Genomic DNA, 25,603 nt, shown 5'->3' on the forward strand with positions numbered 1-25,603 from the left:
AAGTTCATTTCAGTGAAAAATACTTTGAAACCCATGCCATGAACAGTCTTCAGTTCATACGATGTGAGTGCTATGGGTGCCGGCTGTGGTGCAGGGCGTTAAGCCACTGCCTGGAATGCCAGCCTCTCGTACGGGCACCAGTTCAAGCCCAGGCTGCTCCACTTCTGATCTAGGCCCCTGCTCTTGTGCTTGGGAAGCAGGAGCGGATGGCCTCAGCAGCAGCCCTGGATGGAGTTCCAGGCTCCTGACACCAGCCTGGTTCAGCTGGGGCCTTGGTGGTTTTTTGGCAAACTCTCACTCTCTCTCTCTCTCTCTCTCTCTCTCTCTAGCTCTGCCTTTCAAGTAAACAAATACATCTTTAAAAGAAAGAAAATGAGTATTATGAAAAACACTGTACATGGATTTCAAAACTGCTTTCATCAAAATAAATACATTTCTTAATTCCACTGTCTGTGAAAGGTGGGCACTGCCTCAACACATTCTGAGGTTAGACGCACAGGTGTGCCCCCAGCCCTGAACTTTTCTGATCCCCGCCTGAGGGTGAGCGGCTCCAGGGGGCAGCGGATGCAAAGTTACCTCAAGCGCTTTCTGCTGCTCCAGCAGGGCGGGAAGGCTGTCACCCACGCTTGCTCCAAGCTTCTCTTCTACCTTCTCCAAAAGCTGGACCCACTTTTCACAGCAATAAACAAAGTTTTCATTCAATGCAATGCCTTGCAGTTCACTGGAAAGATGGAAAGCAAACAACCCAGAAACACGTGACCATGACACTCATGAGTCACAGTCCTTCAGGGTCCCAATCCTCCCCCAGAGTGGCGGCAGAGTGGGACATGCTGACCTGTAGCGGTCCAGCGCCGTGGCTGTGGCTCGGATCCAGTGACGGTTTACTTTCTGCAGCGTCTTCACGTCCACCTCGCTGAGCGGGAGCTTCAGGCTCAGGTCGTTCAGACGTTCAATATCAGGAGAGTGGGCTGTCAGGGCCAGCACGTGCTTCTGTGAAAACAAAGCTGCTGTTCAGGATGGGTTTTGGCTTAACAATTACCATGATGGCTGAGACACCCACGCTCCAACTGGGAGTGCCTGGGTGAGCTGCAGCTTCTTATGAACACAGATCTTGGGAGACACCAGCTGACTGCTTGAGCAACTGGGTCCCTTGCACCTGCCTGCAGACCTGGACTGAGTTCCTGGCTTTGGCTCTCAGCATGGTGGGCGTCTGGGGAAGAGTTCAGGCCTGGATGGCAGCTCTTTCTCTCTGCTTTTCAAATTAAAAACGTAGCTCTCTGTCTTTCAAACAAGTCAAAATCAAATTCAAGTGCAGTGTTTTTCAGATGAATTAAGATATTCAGACAACAAAAGGTCATTTTATCACAAAGACAAAGCAAAACTTGGGCCTGAATGAGTGAATGACTGTCCAGAGTCCAGGAGTTGTAGAGCTGGGCCTGAACTCAGAATGCCAACCTGCACATCCTATGTGGTAGAAATGGAAAGTGAGCTCAGATTCCGTCTCGAGAAAATACAGAGAACAGACTTTTTAAGTACCATTTTGGACTTTCAAGTCCAATGACAGCTCAAGTAAATTGCTTACAAATCCCACAGAAGTTTGTTCCCTCCTATAGCCATAGCAAAGCACAGTGCTTACTTACAACACACTTTGTGAAGACTCTACCTAGACTTTGGATGAATGTAAAAAACAAAAAATCGCAAAAACCAAAAATCAGAATTTTGTTTCTAGAATATATTTCAAAGACAGCCTTAAAGTCCACAAGCCTGCAAATCAACAATGTCCATAGTCTCTCTTTAGAACTCTGCTGTAATACACGAGGTCAAGGTCAGCAAAACTTTTCCATGACAGGACATAGCACAGGTATTTTAGCCTTGTGTGGGCCATGGGGGTTTCTGTCACAATTCTGCCTTCATAGCATGAAAATGCTCACATTTGCATGTAAATGGAGAGGAGGTTGGCTTGAATAAGCTCCTGTTTACAAAAATAGGCACTGAACTTGGATTTGGACACTGGACAAGGATTATAAACATGGACATTTTAGCAGAGGCCAAGTTCCAATTTTATTTAAATTTTGCAATAATTTTTTAAACAAAGATATGTTTGTTTAAAGGGCTTTGTTACTGGGTGGGGACATGTAGGAGGGGACAGAGTCAGAGGTCTTCTGTATGTTACTTCACTCCCCAAATGGCCACAGTGGCCATGACTTGGCCAGGCCAAAGCCAGGAGCCAGAAGTTTCCTTCAGGTATGCCACACAGGTGTAGGAGCCCAAGCATTTAAGCCATCTTGTACTGCCTTCCCAGATCCATCATCACGGTGTTGGAATGGAAGTGGAGCAGGACTTGAAATGGTACCCATCTGGGATGCCAGGACTGTAATCCCGATCCACTGGGCCACAATGTTGGCCCCACATCTAGAATTCTTTACTTTTTTTCCATTGATTTGTTAACCACATGAACTTACTACGGTCATCAAAAGGGACAAGAAGAGTAACATATTTGATTTACTATCCTTCAACTAAGAAATATTCAATCTATCACAAAAGCCAATTCTTAGATTACTGTGGTTCATTGAAGGTAATTTGGAAAGACTTCCAAGGTTTAAAACTCCTACAAGAAATGAGCATGGCACAGGACTAGGTGCCTATGATGTCCAGTTTCTCTAGAGCTCAGCAAAACATGGCAAGAATGAATGGCATATGAACCACCAGACCCGGAGTCAGGATGCAGATTCCAGGTGATGCTAATTAGCTTCTTTTGATTAAACGGTGAATCTCAGCCCTTATGAAAGACAAATAGTGCCAGTACCAGCAGTAAGTCAGGGGTGTCCTCTTTTTTTTGTGAGTCAAGTTTATTCAAATTCTCTTCCTCCTGTTCAATAAGAGCTTTCAAAGATCCTAGTTGATCCTCAAAATCCTTAAACTGTGAGAGAACAAACTAGAAGACAAGAAATTTTTCATTAGAAACAATTACCACATGTTTTGAAAACAAAATTCAACACAGCTTTGGGAGATGATAAAGGTTCAAATTATTTTAACCATGAATAGGGTCATTATTATCAAGCAACTCTATGAGCCCAGAGGTATGAACAGCATATAAAATATATCACTTCTAAAATTAACATGATCACTAAACAAGAAGAGTTGCTTAAGATCTACCCATTGCCCATGTGATTAAAGACATATTCACGTGAGGATACTTCCAGAAGCTCATGGAATTAAAAGACAAGTTTGTTTGGGTGTAGAAAGCTTTGATATCCATGCATATGAGAAGTTCTAAAAAAAAAAAAAAGCACGGAAAATGTCTATTATGAAAAAAACACACGTGGCTTTAAAATTGTTTTGTGCCCAAATGAACCCGTCTTTTAACTCAAAGTGTCTAAGCGCCCTCACATCTGCTCGGGGCAGCTTCACTTCGTAGTTTTCCTAAGGAGTAATTCAGAAAGCACTCTACTGCCAAGGCTATGGAGGACTGGCAGGATGCAAAGGCTCAAGCTGAGGGCTGGAAGAGCAAAACAGGATGAACCTCAAAGTCACTGGCTCTTCTAAGCAGCATCTTTTCCAAATAAGCTGCCCTCTGGAGGATGTGGGGTTGGCCAGAGAGGAACGCGTGGGTGCTGGACTCTGCAGGTTGCGGGAGTCGGTCCAAGGGAGTAGAAATTTTGAAAAATTCTTCTCTCGTCTTCTGCACATTGTGCCGCAGCTCCTGGAGAAGACAAAGGGGTCAGCATGCTCGTCTTCCTCGTTTCACACTGCTCCTCCTTTCCCTACCGCTCCATCAACACAATGAAATGGGGTATGAGAAGCTTCAGCTTTCTTGAAATGATGTCCCTTGCTGAAATGGTTCTGACATCTGGCATTTAAGAACTAAAACAGCACCGATCAGTCAAGTGGAGGTTTCCAGCCAGCCCACCAACACCGGGGCAGATCCCCTTGCTTCGCATTTTCTTTTTTTCTTTCTTTCTTCCTTTTTTTTTAAAAAAGATTTATTTATTTGAAAGGTAGAGTGTTAGAGAGCGGGGCAACAGCAGAGAAGAGACAGAATCTGACAGTTAGGGCTGGCCCAGGCTGAAGCCAGGAGCCAGGAATTCCATCTGGATTGCCTACATGGATGGTAGGGGCTCCAGAACTTTGGCCATCATCTGCTCCTCCTCCATTAGCAGGAATCTAGATCAGGAGTAGAGTAGCCGGGACCTGAACCAGCTGAGATACAGAACCAGGGCATCCCAAAGGGTAGCCTCACCCTCTGCTCTACAATGCCTGCCACCACGCTTCGCATTTCTAATTCATTTCCAGGGACAACTGAGTCTCATTAATACAGCCCATTTCAGGGCTACTCTGGAAATATTATTTGATAAAAGTGTCTGGGCTCTTGTTTAAACATCTGATCACATAGAAGTCAACCAGAAGCACAGATGCTCTCTGTTGGATTCTTGTATAATTAAATTAGGTTCCACTGTTTGATCTGACTTACAATACCGCATGAAACATGAAATGGCATATGTCACCCAACTGAAAACTAAAATATATTCCACTTTCTGACCATTAATTAACAGCATTAGGAGAGGGCCCAGCGGCGTGGCCTAGCGGCTAAAGTCCTCACCCTGAACGCCCCGGGATCCCATATGGGCACCGGTTCTAATCCCAGCAGCTCCACTTCCCATCCAGCTCCCTGCTTGTGGTCTGGGAAAGCAGCTGAGGACGGCCCAAAGCCTTGAGATATTGCAGTCGCAAGGGACACTTGGAAGAGGTTCCTGGTTCCTGGCTTCAGATTGGCACAGCACCATCCGTTGCACTCACTTGGGGAGTGAATCATCGGACGGAAGATCTTCCTCTCTGTCTCTCCTCCTCTCTGTATACCTGACTTTTCAATAAAAATAAATAAATCTTAAAAAAAAAAAACAGTATTAGCAGAGACACCACAGAGGAAATTATACCATTCTTAGACATAAGGACACTTCAAAAAGTTCATGGAAAAGGGAATGAAAAATTTCTATTGTCTCAAATATATTTTGAAATCCATGCAATGTTTTAGTAACATGCATTCTTCTATGAATTTAGGAAGGCCACTTTGGGCAGTCCAAAGATCACTCTCCTTGCAGAAAAAGGCCATGGTGTCGGGCCCAGTGGCGTGGCCTAGCGGCTAGAGTCCTCGCCTTGAAAGCCCCGGGATCCCATATGGGCGCCGGTTCTAATCCTGGCAGCTCCACTTCCCATCCAGCTCCCTGTTTGTGGCCTGGGAAAGCAGTTGAGGACGGCCCAATGCATTGGGACACTGCACCCGCGTGGGAGACCCGGAAGAGGTTCCAGGTTCCCGGCTTCTGATCGGCACACATCGGCATGTTGCGGCTCACTTGGGGAGTGAATCATCGGACGGAAGATCTTCCTGTCTCTCCTCCTCTGTGTATATCTGGCTGTAATAAAATGAATAAATCTTTAAAAAAAAAAAAAAAGGCCATGGTGTCAAGTCCACTACTATGTCTAAAGCGACAAGTTCGACACCTGTGATCCTTAGATGGATCCGACCAGTTGAGACACTTCTGCTTTTATTTTAGGCTCAGTGTGAGGTCCTTCTGTTGGAGATTCACTTGCTAGAGTGAAAGGACAGACTTGGGACAAGGTGGTGTTGGATGCCTGTGACCCAGCCACCTGCCATGTGGACTTCACCTCTGGGTCATCACTCAGTCCTGCCAGCCTTGCAGGCTGGCCTGTGAACTGTGTGGCTTACTCATGACACTTGTCCCAACTGTAGTGTGTCTCATCTTTGGGCCAAGGCCCTGCCTGCCGGGTATACTTAACCTGGGTTTCTCCAAGGAGATGTGCACCCACCTTTATGTTTTGCAGGGCCCAGGGCAGGGTCTCTGCCTGGTTGCTTGCAGACATGTTGATGTTGGCCAGCTGCTGGAACTTCACTTCCTGCTGCTCCAGCTTTGCTGTGGCTTCTGAATGAGCACTGCGGTACGTCTTCCAGAGCTGGAGCATGCTCTGCGCCTTCTGTAACTGCTCGGCCACCTCCTGGTTGACCTGGGTCCACCTGCCAGTGCAATAGTAGCAATGGGATCTTCATTCTGTCCTTCCCTTGTAGCCCAAGGGCAGTGTGTACGCACACACACACACACACACACTCCCAGGATCCTAACAGCAGATGGGCTCTTACCAGGATGCTGCATGTGTTCTGCTGACCTTAACTGCATTACCATGACATAACCAGAAACCCAAACTAGGTTATCTACTTGACTTTGTCAAAAGAATTAACAGAAGCTGCAACTGGCAAGAACTATCTACGGGATGATGAACATCTCTTAGGCCAAGGTGGAAAAAGTACTGAGCTGTTCATCTGTGGAGACCTCTGCACAAGGCAGGCTCTCTGCGCATGAGGGATGCCTTTCAAATATTGACTTATTTGAGAAGAGGAGAGAGGGAGTACCCCTCTGACTTGCTTCACTTTCCAAATGCCCACAATGGCCAGCATCCAAGAACACAACCCCGGTCTCCCACGTGGGTGTCAGGAACCCAATGACCTGAGCCATTACTGCTGCTCCCTAGGACCAGGATCCACGTAAGTAGGAAGCTGCCACTGGAGGCCCGAGGCAGGCATGGAGCCCAGGCATGCTGCCATAGATGTGGATGTCTTAACTGCTAGGCCAGATGCCTGCCTTGGCTTTCTGTTTGGAAGCTTGTTCCCACATCCCATGTGCAGACAGGTAATTTCTATGTTTCTTCCTCCCTCCCATCTTCTTCCCTTCCCATAAAGGGTGGGGGGGGCCCTGACGGCACCACTGCAGGACATGTAACACTTCTGCCCAACTGGATTTATTGGGTAAAGGATGCAACTGCACAGAGTATGCCAGGAGCAGGTCACCTGCGGCAGTTCAACCTGGGCATCACCACCTTGTGCAAAGCAGCTGTTGGCCAACTTTCTCACGACAGAGAAATGACAGCTTGCATGAACGAGGACGGTGTCCAAGAACGAGCTCTCACAGCAGAACCCCTGTCATGCCCACTGGGGACCTCCCTGAGCCAGGCGTGGTCTGCCCCCTTCTCCTTCATCACTGTGTCACCAGGGATGATCACAACAGCCCCTGCAGACCACCCACTAGCCCTTCAGTTGACTTGTGCCTCTGACTTTGGGTGTCTGCGACCTGATTCTGCCTTCAATCTGGGTCAAATCTTTCTCCATGTGGCCACACTGGGACTCTGATTAGAGCATTGAGAGACTGTTTAACACGAGATGAGGCAGGCGGTAGTCTTCATGACGTCCAACCTCACAGAGACCACCACCTTCAAAGCAGAAGCCAGAGTAATAAGACAGTAATGCAACTGTCCTGGAGGATTGAGAAGGCTGCTCAAGGCCTGTGTCCCATCGTTTGCCACATGTCCTTAGGATAAAGCCACCTGCGCCACCCTGAAACTGCGCAGTAAACGGTACCTGGCATGTGTAGCTTGGTATTTTTCTTCCATGATTTCAGCCATGGAGGGGCAGACAACTTTGAGTTTACCAACCATCTCCTGGAGTTTCTCCCAGCTCCCTTCACTGCTCTCAGCTTCGTCCTGAAGCGCCTAGGAGGACAAGACAGGAATGCATGTTTCACAATGGCCTGGCCACTATCCAGGAAGGCACCAGCTTCTTCCTTGGCAGTGATGTGGCCATTCAAACCCCAGGGGACAATGACAAGCTCTTAGGGATGGCAAAAAAGGAAAGATAGGGCCAGTCCTTAATGGAGGCTGAACTATTTTCTTCAAGTTTACTTATTTGAAAGACAAAGCGCAAGTGAGAGAGAGACTGATTGAAGAGAAAGTAAGATCTTCCATTCACGCCCCTAAAATCTTGCCAATGGGCCAGGTTGAAGCTGGCAGCCTGAAACTTCTTCAGGGTTTCTTAAGGCTAAAAAATTTTTTAAAAAGATTTATTTTTATTAGAAAGTCAGATTTACAGAGAGGAGGAGAGACAGATCTCTCATCTGCTGATTCACTCTCCAAACAGTCGCAATGATTGGAGCTGAGCCTATCCGAAGCCAGGAGCCTCTTCAAGGTCCCCCACGTGGGTAGAGGGTCCCAAGGCCTTGGGCCGTTATAGACTGTTCTCCCAGGCCACAGGCAGAGAGCTGGATGGGAAGAGGGGTTGTCGGGACATGAACAGTCACCCAAATGGGTTCCCGGGCGTGCAAGGCAAGGATTTAGCCACTAGGCTACCATTCCAGGCCCGAGGCTGAATTTTTAAGTACTAAGTACTATGAGTATTAAGCACTAAAGTGTACTAATAAATAATAATAATAATAAAAGGATAAAACAAAACCAAACACCTTCAAAATGTAAAATATGGACTTGAAAAACACAACAAACAGTTTTATAAAATGAGCCATGGGATTCATTTTGGAATTTTCAGTTATACTTCGCTTTCATTACAAAGTTTTAATTGATTTAAAAGAGTGAGACAGAAAGGGGGAGTGACAGAGAGCAAGAGAAGAGATGCTCTATTACCCATATGCCTGCAAGAGCTGGGGCTGGGGCCACACTAAAGCCAGGAGCCCAGAATTCCACGTACGTAAACCATCGTACACTTCCCAGACTCATCAGCATGAGGCTGAATGGAAGCCAAGACCCCCCCATGAGATGTGGGCATGCCAAGGGCCAGCTTAGCCACCAGCACAATGCCCGCCCCGTCCAGTTGCACTATGGATACTGCTGTTGAACGTCTCTCTGTAGAGAGCAAAGCTGAGTCTGGATCCACTCACTGCGCTCTGGAGTTTTCGGCCAATCATGTGTGCTGCTAGACTCCGGTCATCTTACCTGAAGGTTCTGCACCTGGCATCTCAAGGCTTCCGGTGATAAAACCGCAGGCTGGCTGTGCTCCAGGCAATACCAGAAGCGGATGGTCATGACATTTGCCTCCTCATAGAGCTTCCCACAGGTCCTCCACTCCTGCAGCACCGACTCCATGGAGTTTTTGAGCTGATGGATCTATATTAAAAAACACACACACACACACACACCCCCCAGGATTACTGATACAGAAAAGCCCTAGGAAAGCAAAGTCTCTTGCCTTTTTTTTTTTTCCTTCCAAGGACTAGATCATTGTATTCAGTGTAAACACTGCAGTGTTTTCAAACAGGAATGTTTACGTTGAATCCTGAGGTTCTCAATGCACAAGGTGCTTACAGCTTCCACACATGGAAGTACCCCAACGGCTGGATCCCTTGTAATCTGAAGCTTTAGAGAGAACATTGAGTACACGTGCACTGAGAACACAAGAAAATCGTGAAGTGAAATTCACTACAGTACAACAGGTGGGAGAAAACGTGACCGCTGGGGCTGGCCAGCGGGGTGACAGGTACTGAACACAGGACAGCCATCGCTGTTAAGGCAGAAATCAAGCAATAAAATGTCTTCCTCATTTTTTAGGTAAATTGAGGCTTAGGGAGGTTAAGTCACCAATCAAGGTTATAGGTAGAAAAAATATTTGGAAAGAGATTGCAAAGTCTCTGCTCCTAAACACAAGGGTTATAGGATCTCAACAGTTGATTTTAGAACCTTTGGTCGCTCCCAAAGATACCTCACGATCATCAACAGTCATTCTCAAATCTTCTCTTTCTCCAGCCACCCATCTGCTCTCATTTAAAACAACATACCTGGCTTCCTTCCTTTTCAAGGCTGAGTAATACTCAGGACAGACCACACTTCCCTCCCACATTTACTCGCTGATGGACATCTGTGTTAGCTCCATTTCTCGATTATTAATACACTGTACAACTAGGAACATTCTTGTGCAAGTTTCTGGTGGGGGTGTATGTTTTCATTTCTTTTATCTACCGAGGAGTAGAATGGCTGGGTCTAAATACAGAATGGTAACTAAATCTGACATTTGAGGAAATACCAGATCATTTTCCTGGGTAGCTGCATCATTTTTTAAAAATACTTATTTGTTTTTATTGCAAAGTCAGATATACAAAGAGGAGGAGAGACCGAGAAGAAGAGCTTTTGTCTGTTTGTCACTCAGCAAGTGGCTGCAATGGCTGGAGCTGAGGCGACCAGAAGCCAGGAGCCTTCCTCGGGTCTCCCACGCTGGGGCAGTGTCCCAAGTCTTTGGGCTGTCCCAGGCCACAAGTAGGGAGCTGGATGGGAAACAAGGCCGCCAGGATTAGAACCAGCATCCATATGGGATTACAGCGTGTGCAAGGCGAGGATTTTGGCTGCTAGGCTACTGCGCCAGGCCCGGTAGCTGCATCATTTTGATGTCGATTCTGCACGCAGAGCAAACAGAGCCGCTCTGCGTGTGCCACTCACGACAGAAGCCCTTTTTGCAGCTGCATCATTTTATATCCCTCCCAGCAACATACAGTTAGAATTTTTCCACAACCTTATTACCACCTGCAATGGCCTTTTTAGTGTAACTTTCTGGGTGTGTGTGAAAGGAAAGTGCATGGGGCAGGCACAGGGTACAACAGCTACTCTGCCAGATGAGATGCTTGCATCCCGTATCCGAGTGCCTGGCCTCGAATCTTGGCTCTTTTTCCAGTTCCAGCTTCCTGCTATAGGTCCCCTGGGAGGCAGCAGGCGATGGTTCAAGTAGTTGGAACCTTGCCATTCATGGAATTCCTGACCCTGAGTCTTGATTATGGGCACTGGGGGAGTCAACCAGCAGAGGAGAATTCTGCGACTGTCTACCTTTCAAATAACAAACGCAAGAGAACTTCCCTGCGGCTTTGAATTTCCTTGTCTGCTGGTCCATGGGCATCTTCCTTTCATAGGTTTATGGGTCATTTGCATGATCTGCAAATAAAAATATCCATCCAGAGACTTTGCTATTTTTTCCTACTTATTTGTCCTTTTCTTGAGTTGTAACAATTCTTTATATATTCTCAATACAAGATCTTTATTAAATATGTGATTTGCAAATATTCTCTCCCATTGTATATGTGTTTTTAAATTTAAAATTATTTGACAGGCAGAGAGGAGAAACGGCTCTCATCTGTTGGTTCATGCCCCAGATGTTTACAAGTGGGAAGACCAAGCCCAGGAGCGGGGACTCAACCCAGGTCTCCCACAGGAGTGGGAGGAACCTAGTCTCAAGGTTCGCTTCAACAGGAAGCTGGAGTCAAAAGCCAGAAGCAGGAATCAAACGTAGGTGCTCTAATGGGGGATGGGGGCATACCAGTTGGCAGCTTACTCTTGCAGGTCAAATGCCAGCACTTTCCATATATATTAGTTGTGGCCTTTGAACCACCAAAGTATTCAACCTTGATGAAATTCATTTTCTCTTTGGGTTCTTGCACTTTGGGCAGCTCTTGGGAATCACTGCCCGATCACAGACATGAAGTTCTTAGACTGATTCATTCTGAGTTCATTCTTGACTATGGTGTGAAGGCAGGGGTTAACTTCATTCTTTCTGCCTGTGGCTATCCACCTGCTCCAGCATCACTGTTCAAGACAGATTTATTTTCTCATTGAACTGCCCTGGTAGTCTTAGTGAAAGTTACGGAGACACCATGAGAACCTGTTTGTTTTTGACTGTATTCCATTTCTATCTCTGTCCATGCATATGGCAGTACAATTGGCCTGTTTTTACATGCAGTATCTGTCTCATCAGCCAGCATCTCTACGTTTGTATTGTATTATAATTAATTGTGTCGCAAAGATTCACTCCTGTTTGTCTACTAGCCTATGATCTCTTTGAGGTTGGATTCATTTTTTTTCCCTTGTCTAATTCTATATTCCTGGTAGCAAGTACGGTACATTATACAAGATATACTCAACAGGTATTCTCAGTATTTTCTTGATTTTCTGCCAGAGTCCTCGCAGAGGAATGAGGCTGAACATTCCCAGGCAATTCCCAATTTCTTCTTGGAATAAGTGATTCACAACAGATTTCGGTAGATGACAAATAACCCTCAGGGAGGATTTGTCAGGAAACACGGACACACCTATAATCTGTCAGCAAGTTTGTACAAAGATGGAATTACAAGATAAACTTAATTTTTTTTTACAAAAACTTTTGAAAGCCATGCATGGTTTTTTATAATATGTGATTCCATAATTTTTTTTTGAGATTCTATATGTGCAGATTTTCTTTTTTCCTTTTTTTTTTTGTGCCAAAATCAACTCCGATCCATTTTCTATGAAATTCTTTGCCTGTGTATTTGGAGTGTTCCCTTCTGTTGCGGGGGAATGTGAGGGCTACAATGTCCAGAGACGCCTATTCTGTCTTTGGGTGTCCTCCTCCAGCAAGGGACAAGCGCAGAAGCTGCCACGCCTTGCAGGGGTGAAGAGATGTCTGGCCCATGCTGTGCTATCCTCTCTGGAGCTCTCCCTACACGGACCCCGCTCCGAAGGTCGCAGAGGCGCCTCCCTGTGTCTCCACGGCAGCTCCTGTGGCTCTGGCCAGGAGGCCCTGCTGCATGCTCTGCTGGGCTTGAGGGTGGGGACGTTGACGTCTGTGTAAGAGCACATCAGACACAACAGATGGCTCTGTGCATTCGCAGCTACCAACGAGGCTGGAATCACCGAAGAACAGGTGAAGAGAAACAGCAAACTTGAGACAAGTTCTAGTACCTGATTGATAACGCTGTCCCTCCTTCGAAGCAATTCATCGATTTTAGACACCATATCTTCTAACAACGGCGTTGTTCCACTCTCCAAAGTCAGGGAACTTTGTCTTAACTCATCCAGTGCTTTGGATTTCATCTCAAGTTGATTTTCTATATCCTGAAAGGGCAGGAAGAAAACATACTCAATGTACAACACCAGAAAAACAGTTGACAGTATAAGCAATAGGAAGTTGCTTTTGTTTTTCAAGCAAAAAATGCCATGAGTGTATATAATTAAATAGCAATCCATCAAAGGCACCTCAATCATAATACATGCTTAATTCAAGTATACACTTCATAGTTCTATACATAGGTAAGTCTGGGAAATAAGTCCTTATCATGGAGAGTAAAAAGAATTTAGAGGTGCTGGACCCCAACCAGCATCTGGCCTGCAATGCCTGTGGGACCATTCATGAGGGATCACACTTCAGTCTGCTTTCTCATCTGAGAAACAGTGATGATGCTACATGTGGCACACAGCTTAGGGATGAAGCTGAGCAGGTGCCTTTACATTGTAGATGATCATGATGAGCGGTCTTTAAGAAGCACATGGCAAATACGTAGGATGCAAACTTTGCATGGGCTGCGATATATATATATTTTTTGGTACCACATACACATAACCTGATCCTTTCATTCCATTTTCTGTGTGAGTTTCCTGAAGTTCTCTCACAAGCAACAGGTTACAGAGACATGGGTAATTCAGATAAAAATGACTGCAGTTTCTTCTTGTACTTAGTGTATTAATTTATCATAAAAGGCGCCACCTCTCCCACCTGACCCAGTCTTTACAAGAGGTCTTTTTCAGAAAAGCAGACCTGGAGCCAGTGTTCTGCAAATCCGGCTGTCGCAGCCAGAGCAACAACACCCTCCTCACAGCAGAGGGGTCTTCTTCACCCTTCCAGGGGTTGCAGTTGAAATCCAAGTGGGAAAAACTGTAAACGTTATTTTGACTATGAAAAAAGCATAGCTCCTTGCAGAAAACACAGAAGATCATTAGGATTCTCAGGGACGCATCAACTAATACCTTCCAAATCTCTAAATGAACAGATCTGGGCTATTCATGGTCTCATATCTTCTAGTACTACATTTCTACCCACATGAGTTGTTGTTTTAATTTTGAGAGAAAGAGTGGCAGACAGATACACACACACAGAGGTGGGGGGAGAGGAGAGGAGAGAGGAGAAAGAAGAGAGAGAGAGAGAGAGAGAGAGAGAGAGAGAGAGAATGAACTCCCATCCACCAATTCAGTCCCCACTGGGGCTGACTTGCATTGGCCAGGGCTGGGCCGTGCTGAAGCCAGAGCCAGAGCTGGGATCTCGGTCCAGGTCTCCAACGTGGGTGGCAGGACCTGATGACCGATCCATCATAGCTGGCTCTCCGTGCATTTACAGGACGAGGGTGTTCACTGGCTATCCTTCAGTGGCACATGGTTGAAAAGCACTGCTGATGTGTGGGTGCGTTTCTGAGGAACCACCTTTAGGGACTGGTGGCAAAGGCAACCAGCAAACCGAAAAACTTCCCTAGAACGGCCTTTGCTAGAGCTCAGGTGCCACCAGTTACGCACACTCCAGGGAGGCTGGTTGGCACCTGAATCAGGAAGCCCTCACCGCCAAAGGACCTATGATAGGGCATCCAAGCTGCAGCTCTCGGCCCACACAAGGCATTTGCTAATGAGCCTACTGAATGTCAGAAATGATTTTGTAATTGGCAAAATTAATGGCTTCTTCAATAGCATCAGGAGTATCAGCAACCCAAAAGAGTTCACATAACTGGCTAAGCCATGGTAAGTCAATTTTCACTCTTGGAATCTAAAAATCGAGCCTGGTCTGTTGCCTCTACATTGGGCAATAATCCCCAGGATCCATTCCCTTGTGGTTGGTTTCTGGTCTAAACTCAAGGCTTTGGTTGTCTAGACACAATGGACTTATGCTTCAGGATTACTGATGTGCCTGCCTTGTGAAAAGTGGCAGGTGGTGCAGCCCAGAGCATGGAGAGCTGGGACTTCAGCGAACTTCATTACAGGACCTATTTTTAATGCCTGGTTGCTCATAAGTGTCTCTACAGACAGTGGAGCTTCTCTGGGGATGTTCCATTATAACATGACGATGAGGTTGAATGAGGAATAGCTGAACAGAACCCACCTCCAATGTGCTTGGGGCTGCCTTGATCTACCCAGGAGAAACTCAGAATCGGCTAAGATATATTTGATGTGGATCTATTATCAACTGCTTGTAGGTAAAGGGAAGTCAAGGAGGCCGGAATGCCAGTCAAGGACACCAGAACTTCACTCTATGGGAAAGGTGGAGCGTTGAAGGATGGCCGCCACTGTGCAGCAGTGTGAGGAGTGAGGCTGGAGGCTGGCTAGAGGGGTGCCACCCTTCCCGGGAAGCCAGTGAGGGCTGACAGGAACTGAGGGGAGGGTAGTGAGGGCACCTGAAGAGGGACTGGAGGTAGACGCAGGGATGAAATGGCTCCCAGAATCTACAGAGAGCAGCTTGTTGGGGCCAAAGGACACAGCCATGGAAAGTCCGCACCTGAGCTGTGGGGAAGAAGAATTCAGGGTGGCCGTGGGACCACTGCAATGGGATGGAGAGTGGGAGGCTGGGAACAAGATGTGACCATCAGAGAAGAATGGAATGGAGCGTTAATACTCAAAATGATGGTAAATGTAATTTTGTGACTGAACAAAGTAAAAAAAAAAAAACTAGAAAGCAACCCATCAACGCAGTAGGGTCGTCTGGAAACCTCTTCAAGGGCAACAGTAACCAGCAAAATCTCACTTCTGTTTCTCATAAGAAGAAAAAAAAAATCCATCACAATCTGCCATTGTATAAAACCTGAGGGGGGATTATCTACACGCAAAGCAAGTCCAGGGAGGCAGGTGCTGTAGTGGGCTTCTCGGGCACGGTCAGTGCTCACGCTGCCCGGGGAGCACCGGGGCCAGGCAGTGGCTGGGGCCAGCTCACCTGACAGTCCAGCAGCAGCCTCTCCAGCGAGGCCACGCCCTCCAGTCTCTGCAAAGCGTGCAGCCTCTCCTCCTGAGCCTCCAGCCAGCTGTTCAAAAGCTGTATTTTGTTCTCACTCTCAGTGATCCCTTCCAAAAGTTGTTCCAGATGTTGTATCTACGAGCAATGAATAATAAAACACATTAGAAAAAAAATTCCTCAATTTTAAACTACCTGATTTAAAATGTGAATGTCATTATTTCCAAAGGACATTACTGCCTCTTCTCCAATTTCTAATTACACATAATAAGAGGCTAAGACAACTCAGAATCAGAAGACAGAATTAAAATTCCATTCACACGGAAAAGTAAAAGCTAATCTGGAGAGAGACGTATTAAGAGACGTATTTAGTTTTTTTTATCGGAAAAACAGATTTACAGAGAGAAGGAGATACAAAAAGAAAGATCTTCTGTGTACTGATTCACTCCCAAAATGGCTGCAATGGCCGGAGCTGAGCTAATCCAAAACCAACAGCCAGGAGCCTCCTCCCAGTATCCCACATGGGTGCAGAGTACTAAGGCTTTGGGCCATTTTCCACTGCCTTCCCAGGCCACAAGCAAGGAGCTGGATGGGAAGCGGAGCCTCCAGGACACGAACTGGTACCCATATGGGATTCTGGGTCATGCAAGATGAGGACTTAAGCCACTAGGCTACTGCACCAGGCACACAAGATTAAAAGGGAGGTGCCCGTTATTTCCCTCCTGGGCCCACTCCTGGATCATGCACTTTCCAGGGGGTTCTGCAGTTTAACTTGACAGAATTAGCCCCTAGTGCCAGCATCTGCTAGCTGATGCTGTGGCAAAGCCCAACTAACCCTCACCTACTCTGACATAGGCATGCACCAGTAGGAACACTCAGCTCAGCCTGACCTCCCCCTGTTCCAGCCCACATGAGGTCCACAGGTGTTGTAGCCCTGCCTGGCCTACTCTGTCACTATCCTAACTCACGCTCTCCAGTGGGAGTAGTGGTCCAGCCGGGGAGCCCTCTACAACCCCGCTACTAGCTTTGCCCCCTTCCCCTTTGGTCTCATCTGTGCTGGTTGGGTGCTGCGGCCGAGTCTGGTATGGCCCGCATCTCCTCGACATTTGCTAGTGGGTGCTAAAGTCTGGTCCGTCCTGGCCCACCCCCAATTCCAGCTACCACTGGGGGGTGGGGGCTACAGCCTAGCCCTGCCCAGCTGGCACCCAGTCCCAGCCCTAACATGAACTGATATGTGTTGCGACTGAACCCGGCTTGACCCACAGTCCATTCTGGTGCTTGGATTCGCCCAGCAGGTGATGTGAACTGACCCAGCCTGGTCTGCCACCTGACCTGCGCCAAATGTTTGCTGCTGGGTATTGTTCCCTGGTCTGGGCTGCTCCCTATCGTGGTTCTTGTGCTCACCTGCAGGGACTGTGTTCCAGACAGAGGAGTTTCCCAAGCTACTTCATCAGAACCTCTCCCAATGCCAGATCTTGCGCACATGGGTGGGTCCATGGACTAGCCCTACTTAGTCTACCTTCTGTCCTGGGAGGAACAGTAACCTTTCCCAACTGACTTTTACCCATTCTGGTTTTTACTGTTTGGTGTTATAGCACAGCCAAGCCTGGTCCATACCTCGACACAGCTCACACATGGCTCAGCAGGGGCAGAGACCTAGCCTAGCTGTCCTATACCTACCCTAGTTTTCACGAGCACCAGTTGGTGCTGGAGTCTAGCCTAGTCTCGTGGACCCCAGACTCAGTCCACACTTGTGCCAAGGAACACTGTACCCATGTCCAGACTAGATAGCCCCTACTCTTGCCCCTGCACCCACCAGTGGGAACCTTAACCTAGCCAGGGTATCCTCTTTGCTCCCCAGCCAGGCCTATTTCCAGCCAGATCTCATTTGTGCCAGTGGTTGCTCTGGCCCAGCTTGGTATAGCCCCTCACCTGACTTGGCTTCTACCTTGGATGTTGTAGTCTGGCCTGACCCTAGCCCCAATTCCTGCCAGTAGGTGCTGGAACCTGGCTCTGCTCAGGTGTGCCAGCCTAGCTCAGCATGACCCACACTCTATCCTGGCTTCTGCACTTGCTGGTTAGCTAACGTTTGCTTGGCTAGGTGTGACCACGGAACCTGCCAACATTCTCGGGTACGGGGACGGAGAATACTCTGGGCAGGTCCAGCACCCGCATGTGCATCCTAAACCAGGGTGTGGGGTGGGTTGGGCTGCAACATTCACCAGCTAATACCAGGCCAAGATGGAGAGGTAGGCTATGCTGGACAAGTGCCTAGCACTTGCTGGTGTGTGTAAGATCTGGGTCTGGGATGGCCCAAGTGGGGGAACCTGGAATACTCCCCTAGTGGTCATAGCTCCTGCTGGTGAGCATGTCGTCCAGGCCTGGGTGTGGGACAGGATGCGCAAGGTAGCTCCAACTTTTAGCCAATGTGTGGGTTGGTTTTGGAAGAGGGTGGATTGGGCAGGGCCGAGCAAACCTTAAAAAGAGTTTTTAAAGCCATTATTCTATCAAAAATACTGCAATGGCTTTTGGACTTTGGCCCTTACCTTACTGTGATTCTCTAATAATATTCAATATTTATTTCAAGTATCTGATCAGTGCAGTCACCATCTTTCCATGTTTATTTGCTGACTATAACTCCATCTTTCATGAACTGTCCATGTTCTCTGTCCATTCACATGCTTTAACAAATGTATAAATCCATTTTTATACCTCGCTCTATACAAAAACTAATCATCACTTACAACTGATATATCAAACATTTTTTCAGAAGTTTTATTAATCTTTTCAAGAGTCACAGAGTAAAAAAAAAAATCCACCAAAAAGCTACATGCCTCCTTCTTTTCATCATTTTTTTCAAAGCTAAAGTAGCTCTGCCTGTTTGACCATCTCTTTCTTGGAAAATATCCAATCTTTGACCATTCAATAGCCTGACGTAATCAGTGATACTTAAAATTTTTCTGCATCACTTGCCTAACTCAATTTCTCACAAGGAAACCTCAGCATAAATATGAGAATTACTTTCATACTCTCTCATAGACACCAAAGGACAATGTTAAATACGAGATTGACATGATGACTAGAAATAACTAGCAATCAACTCTCTGGATGCCTCCTGGCATTTTCCAACAGTGAGGTCAAGCAATCCCACACGCAGCTCTGATGCCGGAGCGTACCTTTCTGGTGAGGGCTCCGTGAACTTGGTGCCACTGCCGGTTCATCTCCCCCAGGTCCTCAGCAAATGCCGTCCTCTCATAGCGCTTGCTTTCCACGTCACAGGTGCTTAACTGAAGCAGTGACTGGTTCACGAAGTCCACTATCCACTGCTTATAGTCCATTTCCATTCTACACTCCTGCAAACAAACCAGCGAGCCAGTGTGGAAGCTGCCCCAATGAATCTGCTGCCCTTGCTGCCCAGATGACTCAATGGCTGCCCTTCTTCCACAGCCTATGGGGCACCCAGCTCCCATTTGTTAATCAAGGGGATTAACACCTGTTAGGAGTCACCTTCCACCTTCCCCAAACCAACCCCGCCAGAAGTCTGAGTTGAGCGGAGAGTCTCTCGGGGATGACACATCCTTGGGACTGGAGGACTCACTGCTTTCCAACAGACTTTTTCAGTTAAGGGCAGCAGGGAGCATGATAGGCAACCTCAGGAGCCCAGGCCCAGCACAGGGTACTCCTGTGAAAGGCTGCCTCAGATTCCCACTGGATTCTGGGCCACCTGAGGGCTCATGGAAACTGAACAGAAAACAGGAAGTGAAGGCTCTGCCAAGAAACCCAGGACACTATTAAGATACTCTGCCAACTTCAGGGTCCCCTCCTCTCTGTCCTTCTGCTTACAGACTCTTCCAGGGCTGGGTGGGTGCCTCCAGGCTCCACAGCAAGTCCAAATCCATCCCCAGAGATGCCATCAGGCCTGCTACCTGCTCAGTTTTATTCTGGAAATTTCTAGTACCTGATGTGGGGAAATTGGGGCAAAACCAGATGGTGTGTGCCCAGTGACTATTGCCTGGCCCAGCCTCTGCTGCTGCGGGAATCTGGAGAATGAACCAGTGGATCTGAGATTAAGTATTTCTAACACTTCAAGTAATTATTTTCTAAAATATGGTGCAATTTAAAAAAAAAAACCGTGTTTTGGTGCAAAATAGTTATGAAGTCTATATAGCACTTTTTTTTATAATGTGCATTTTCCATTAAGTTTTTGAAGGTCCCGCCTCACAGGTATAAACATCCACAATTTTTGCACCAGAATGAACTTACCTTTGAAAGTATGTATCTATAAATAAACAGTGGTGGCAGGGACCCAAACACGTGAGCCAGCACCCGTTGCTTCCCAGTGTGTGCGTTTACAGGAAGCTAGGACTGAGAATGGAGCTGGGATAGGCGCTCTATCTGATAGGGGATGCAGGCAACCTGAGAGCCAGCTTAACTCACCGCTGAGCCCCACACCCACTACAGCTTACGTTTCAATTCCACTTTGCATGAGCTTTTTTAACACCCTCGTATGTAATCATGACGAGGGACCATCCAAGGCAGCTTTTTACTCTAGTGCGAGTGCTGGGAGTGCGTGGAAGATGACAAGATGAGGGTGGGGAGGTACGGAGGGCTTCCAACTGTCCCAAGGTGATGGAAGCTACCAAACAGAATTAAGAGCAGGGAAACTAGCTTGTCTCTCTCGAATCTTCCACTCTTTACTCCCCAACTCCTGAGTCAGTTCTTATAAATGATACCCTGTTTCTTTGTTCAATATTTCTTCTCCAGCTTATTTGCCTTTTTATTAAAAAAAAACCAAAACTCTACCTTTGAGAGGTGCAGAGGGAGAGAGAGAAGAAGGGAGGAAGGAAAAGAAAAGGGGTGGGGGGAGGAGAGGGAGAGAGAGAGGGAGGAAGGGGGAGAGAGAGCGAGAGCGAGCAAGTGAGCAGAGGTCTGATCCAGTGGTTCACTCCCCAAATGATTGCAGTAACCAGGGCTGGGCAGGGCTGAAACCAGGAGCCAGGAGATGATCTGCAGCTCCCTTTAACCATCAGGCTGCTTCCCGGGATCTGCATTAGCAGGAAGCTGGGGTCAGGAGCCAGGGCTGAGAACTGAACGCAGGACTCTGATGGGGACACAGCATCTTAACCACTAGGCTAAACATCCACTCCCCAGTCCGGCTTCTATTAAACGACAAGATCTCAGTTCCCTTTGTACAATTACTTTGTGCTTCTGAAGAAGACTTCTAACTTGTGACGTGGAACTTGGACAAAGTTCGGCGCCTTCATCTGCACGCTGCACGGTGTCCATCCAGCTGATCATCTCTGTGATGGCTTTGCGAGATGGCAGTTTCTCCATCTGGAGCTGCACGGGCACAATTTCCATGTGAGCATCAGAGCTAACAAAAGGAATCAGCAGAGCCCTGGAGAGGGTATCTGGTTTGATAAACAGGTCTTTCTATGACATCTGGCAGGTAACTCACAGAAACCAACCCAGCATTCAAACTTAGAATACATGACCCTCAAATGACAATGGTGACCTCCACATAGACGAACACTGTGGCCCAGATTAAACTGGGAAACTAAGTAAGGCTGATTTCTCCCTTAAGAGTGACCCAGCTGGAGGAGAGCGTAGTAATGAAGGCCCATATTCAGGGAGCTGGGAGAAAATTCGAGAAGTCGCTGTAAAAGAGCTTTGAGCTAACAAGGGAATGCTAATTCCAACACCCACTCTCTACCCGCTTACCTGGTGAAGTTTTTCTTGAATATCTGGAAGCTGAGTTATGAGCAGCGTCCATTTTTGTTCAAACTGGGCTAAGCAAGCTCTCAGCGTGGCCGTGTCGGCCTCTTTCAGATGCAGAAGTTGGTTGCCAGTGCTGAGGACAGCCGTCTTCAGGGAGGACTTCTCGTCTACCTCCTTTGCAAACTCCTGAAGGAGACAGTTGTAAAAGTCAGAGCACAGGGTGACCAGGAGTCAGAGTAACCAGGTAAGCAATAAACTGGATTAACAACAAACAAACAAACATTTGAATAGGAATGTTCATGCTCACATGCTGCGCACACTCGCACCCGTCTGGCACACATATACACCCATCCACCCACACACTTTTTCAAAGTGCCTGCCACTATTCCAGGCAATAGAAACAGCTCGATAAGAGAGGAAAACGGCCTTTAACATGTTTAGGGCGAGGCATATGATGCACTGGTTAAGATGACAGCTAAGACACAAGGGTCCCACATAAGAGTATCTGAACTAATTTCTAGCTAAAGGATCTGGACTCCAGCTTCCTGCTAATAAACACCCAGACAGGTCATAGTGTGAGTGTGTGTGAGTGTGTGTGACAGAGAAAATCTTCCAACTACTGATTCATTCCCTAAATATCTACAACTGTCAGTGCTGGGCCAGGCTGAAACTGGGAGCCAGGAACTCAACAAGGGTTTCCCATGGTGGACAGCAGGGCCCAAGTGCCTGATTCAACACCTGCTGTCTGAGGGCTTCACTAGCACAAAGGTGGCACCAGAACAGATCAGGGGCTCACCCAAGCACACAGGCATGGGACCAGGGGATCTTAGCCGGCTTCTTAACAGCTGTGATAAATACCTCTCCCTACCACCCCAGCCCACAGGCTTACTGCTTGCCTCTCATTGGCTGAGCATTTCCTGTAAGAACTTACGAAGAAGCTGCTGATGTTGCTTCTGACGGTCTCCAGGTCCTGAGACACATCGAGGGACCGTTCTTTCCAGTGATTCAGAGTTTGCTGTGCAGATCCCAGCCACCGGGTGAGCTCATCTGAGTCTCTGTTATAACTGAAGGAGCGGAGTGCAGAGACATGACATCAGAACACGCGTGGGAGGAACTGCTCTCATGATGGAGCTTCCCCGGGTCCTGCTGCTCTCTCCCCTCGGCTGGCCAGCCCCTCTACGAAGACCATGGTGGCGTGTGTAAGGATTACGTCACACTGCACACCACACCCCAACCAGTCACTTGTGTCTTTTTCCAGAAATCTTTCCTTACGGCTAATCAAGAACAAGGGTGCACTATAAGGTCTCAAACATCCTTTTCATTTCTTTTTACAGTGATATAAAAGGGACATCGGTGGGTCAAGACAAAGGCTATTTTGCACATCAAATGTTATCCACAAATTTGTTTATAATCCACACATAGCCAGCCTTTGTACAAGTTGTTTAATAACAAGCTGCTTGGCTAGATGCTGATACATGGATCTGATGTGATATGAATATCCAAACTAAAGGTGTATATGCCTCATAATGCCAACTGCCTTGGGCTAAGTTGGCCTCTCTAAGAGGCAGAATAACAATGAGGGCCAAACGTCTTGCCTTCTCCACCAGGTGCCAGTGGTTTAGGATTATACCAACCAAGCAAGCCAAACTCTCAGAACTCAGAAGGCACGTTCACCTTGTTTTATTCATTAAAATATCACACTTTTTTCTTGGATGCTGGGACTTCTAGAAGTGGGCATAGAAGAACATCACAGTATTACAGTGACACTGGATGGGAAGTCTTCAAAAAGCTCATGGAAAAATATATAATATGAAAAGCAAAACTATGCAAGGATGCCCAAAAGTAGTTTTGAAAGATTTATAGGAAATGTAGAGAGAGAAGAAAGAAGAGGAGAGAAAAAGATTGTCAGAATTTTTTTCATCCACCAGCTCACTCCTCAAGTGGCAGTAACTGTAGGGATGACCAGGCCGAGCCAGGAACACAGGGCCCTTTCAGATCTCCCAGATGGGTGGCAGGGGCCATCACCCACTGCTTTCCTAGACACGTTAGCAGCTGACACTTGACCTGGTGCTCTGATAATGGGGTCCTGGTTTCTGCAAGTAGTGGCTTAACACACTAACCACAAGGTCAGCTGCAGACTCCAAAACCTTTTTGCCTCCAAATAAATCTATCTTTTATTTACTCATTTATTTACTATTTGAGAAGTAGAGACAAAGACAGATAAGGAAGAGAGAGAGAAAACACTCCCACCTATTGGTTCACTTCCCCAAAGTCAGGGCTGAATTCAGGAGCCCGCAGCTCAGTCGAGGTCTCCCACGTGGGTGGCAGGGACCCCAGTACTTGAGCCAGCCCTTCACCCTGCTTATGGGGAGGAAGCTGGAGTGCCAGGATTCATTCACACTCAGCACTCAGCTCTCCAAGGCAGGATGCAAGCGCCTTAATCAGCGTTTTCCTCACTAGGCTCAATGCTTGCCCCATAAACTTTGTTTTTCATCGTATTTTGCACAAATTTTTTGAACTGAATTCATATCAAGTATTTTGCAACATGGATTCTACTCGCCATAGAAACGCTATCCACAGATTTCATCGAAACGACTGTACATTATTTGTGTCTAACAAACAAGGATCAGGAACTCAAGAGTGCATTTAGTTCTGAAAGAACTCAAGGTACGGTAAGGGACAGCATGTGAAAAGTGACTGGCCAAGCGACTGGCCGAGCACCCCCTCGGAGGTTTCTTTCCTACAGAAGGCAGGCCCTGGGCCCCCGGGGAAGGCCCACCTGAGCAGGTGTTTCAGCAGGGTCTGCAGGCGGTGCAGTTCCTGGTCAATCTTCTTGTCCAGGGACAGCCACTGTTCCTCCAGCTTGGCCATCTGGCCTCCGAGTTCAGCACAGCTCACAGCCCCCACCAGCTGTTTGCCCTCGCTCAGGGTCTGGTAAAGTCGGGCATGCTTCCCATCTAGGTTCCTTTTTATTTGCTGGCAAAAGGAAAGCCACAGAATGAATGATCTGACTTACCGTTCATTGCTTAAATTATTATGGGGTACTTGCAAAAGTGCGTGAAAAATGGAATTAAAAAAACAGGTTGATGTTGGAGCAATTTTTTTTTTAATCCACGCATAGTTTGATCCATAACATATTGATCTCTTGCATGCACAAATCCTTTCTTTAAAAACTTATAACAGGGGCCAGTTTGGGGGCACAGTGAGTAAAGCTGCTACCTGCAATGCCAGCATCCCACATAATAAATAATTTTACTTAGTGAATAAACTAACTCAAAAATTAAAAACTACGACGGGCTACCGAGGACACCTCAACATTTGCTCAACCCTCAGAATCGCAAGCTGAGAAGTCAGACATGACTTGTGGTTTGTGTCCTCACAGGACAGTGTCGGATCAGGCGATTCAGCAGCGCAGGCTACACTCTGAGATCACCAAGCCAAACAAAACGCATGCACAGACATGGACCAGAGAGTTAACGCCTCTATCAAAAGAACCACCACCACAACCCAAAAAATGCAAGCTGGCCGCCCGCAGGCCACAGCAGCTTGCAGACACAGGTTTTATGTGAACAAAAAATGCTTTCTTTATTACTTTTCATGTTTATTTTTTTGAGAGTGGGAGAGAGAGGTGTCTTCCATCCACTGTCTCATTCCCCAAATGCCCATACTAGCCAAGGCAGGGCCAGGTTACAGTCACTATCTGGAACTCCATGCCAGATTCCACACGGCTGGCAGGGACCTAGCTACCTGAGCCCTCACCAGCTGTACCCCTGATGCGCATCAGTAGGCAGCTGGAATCAAGAGCAGGAGCCACAACTCCAGACCCAGGCACTTCAGTCCAGGCTGCGAGCGTTCCATGTCCAACGTCTGCTCCCTAAATCCGGTTTTGGAAATTAAACTGTACAGCTAGCCCAGGATTCTCAGCACCTCTGGATCTGGCCAATGGAGAGCAGCCTGCTCACCCATGTCCTCTCCACCCCTCTCTGACTGCAGACATGGGCCATCCTCCACTGCTTTCCCAAGCCAGGAGCAGGGAGCTGGATTGAAAGTTGGAACAATTGAGACTCAAACTGGTGCCCATATGGGATGCTGGTGCCACAATGAGAAGACCATCCTACTATCCCACCATACTGGCGCCTGCAAGCATTGGTGGCAGGTATCAGTCTGCTGTCTGTCACAGGCTGCATCCGCTGGGGGTTTCATCATAGCAATCAAAGCAAAACATGTTTTGAGGCCCAGAGTTTAGTAAGTCCTTCCCAGTCATCATTGTGTTTCCATGGTAACAGGCCAATGACATCCACCTCCTGAGACACGTGG

General features: G+C 47.3%; 1 protein-coding gene across 3 annotated transcripts in view; it reads right to left on the reverse strand.

Moving 5' to 3' along the window:
• SYNE2 (spectrin repeat containing nuclear envelope protein 2) overlaps positions 1-25,603 on the reverse strand; it is a 324,116-nt gene that overhangs the window by 62,619 nt on the left and 235,894 nt on the right. For all 3 annotated transcript variants that reach the window (XM_058655531.1, XM_058655529.1, XM_058655528.1), the window contains 14 exons: positions 24,066-24,262; positions 22,218-22,350; positions 21,290-21,472; positions 20,768-20,908; positions 18,745-18,921; positions 15,551-15,706; positions 12,547-12,699; positions 8,788-8,958; positions 7,427-7,557; positions 5,827-6,031; positions 3,524-3,703; positions 2,807-2,935; positions 836-990; positions 577-721 (listed from right to left, as the gene is read on the reverse strand). In XM_058655531.1, coding sequence (XP_058511514.1) covers positions 577-721; positions 836-990; positions 2,807-2,935; positions 3,524-3,703; positions 5,827-6,031; positions 7,427-7,557; positions 8,788-8,958; positions 12,547-12,699; positions 15,551-15,706; positions 18,745-18,921; positions 20,768-20,908; positions 21,290-21,472; positions 22,218-22,350; positions 24,066-24,262 — 2,256 coding nt within the window. The remainder of the gene's footprint in view (positions 1-576; positions 722-835; positions 991-2,806; positions 2,936-3,523; positions 3,704-5,826; positions 6,032-7,426; positions 7,558-8,787; positions 8,959-12,546; positions 12,700-15,550; positions 15,707-18,744; positions 18,922-20,767; positions 20,909-21,289; positions 21,473-22,217; positions 22,351-24,065; positions 24,263-25,603) is intronic.

The sequence above is a fragment of the Ochotona princeps genome, chromosome 26, assembly GCF_030435755.1.
Source record: "Ochotona princeps isolate mOchPri1 chromosome 26, mOchPri1.hap1, whole genome shotgun sequence".
NCBI classification, from domain to species: domain Eukaryota; kingdom Metazoa; phylum Chordata; class Mammalia; order Lagomorpha; family Ochotonidae; genus Ochotona; species Ochotona princeps.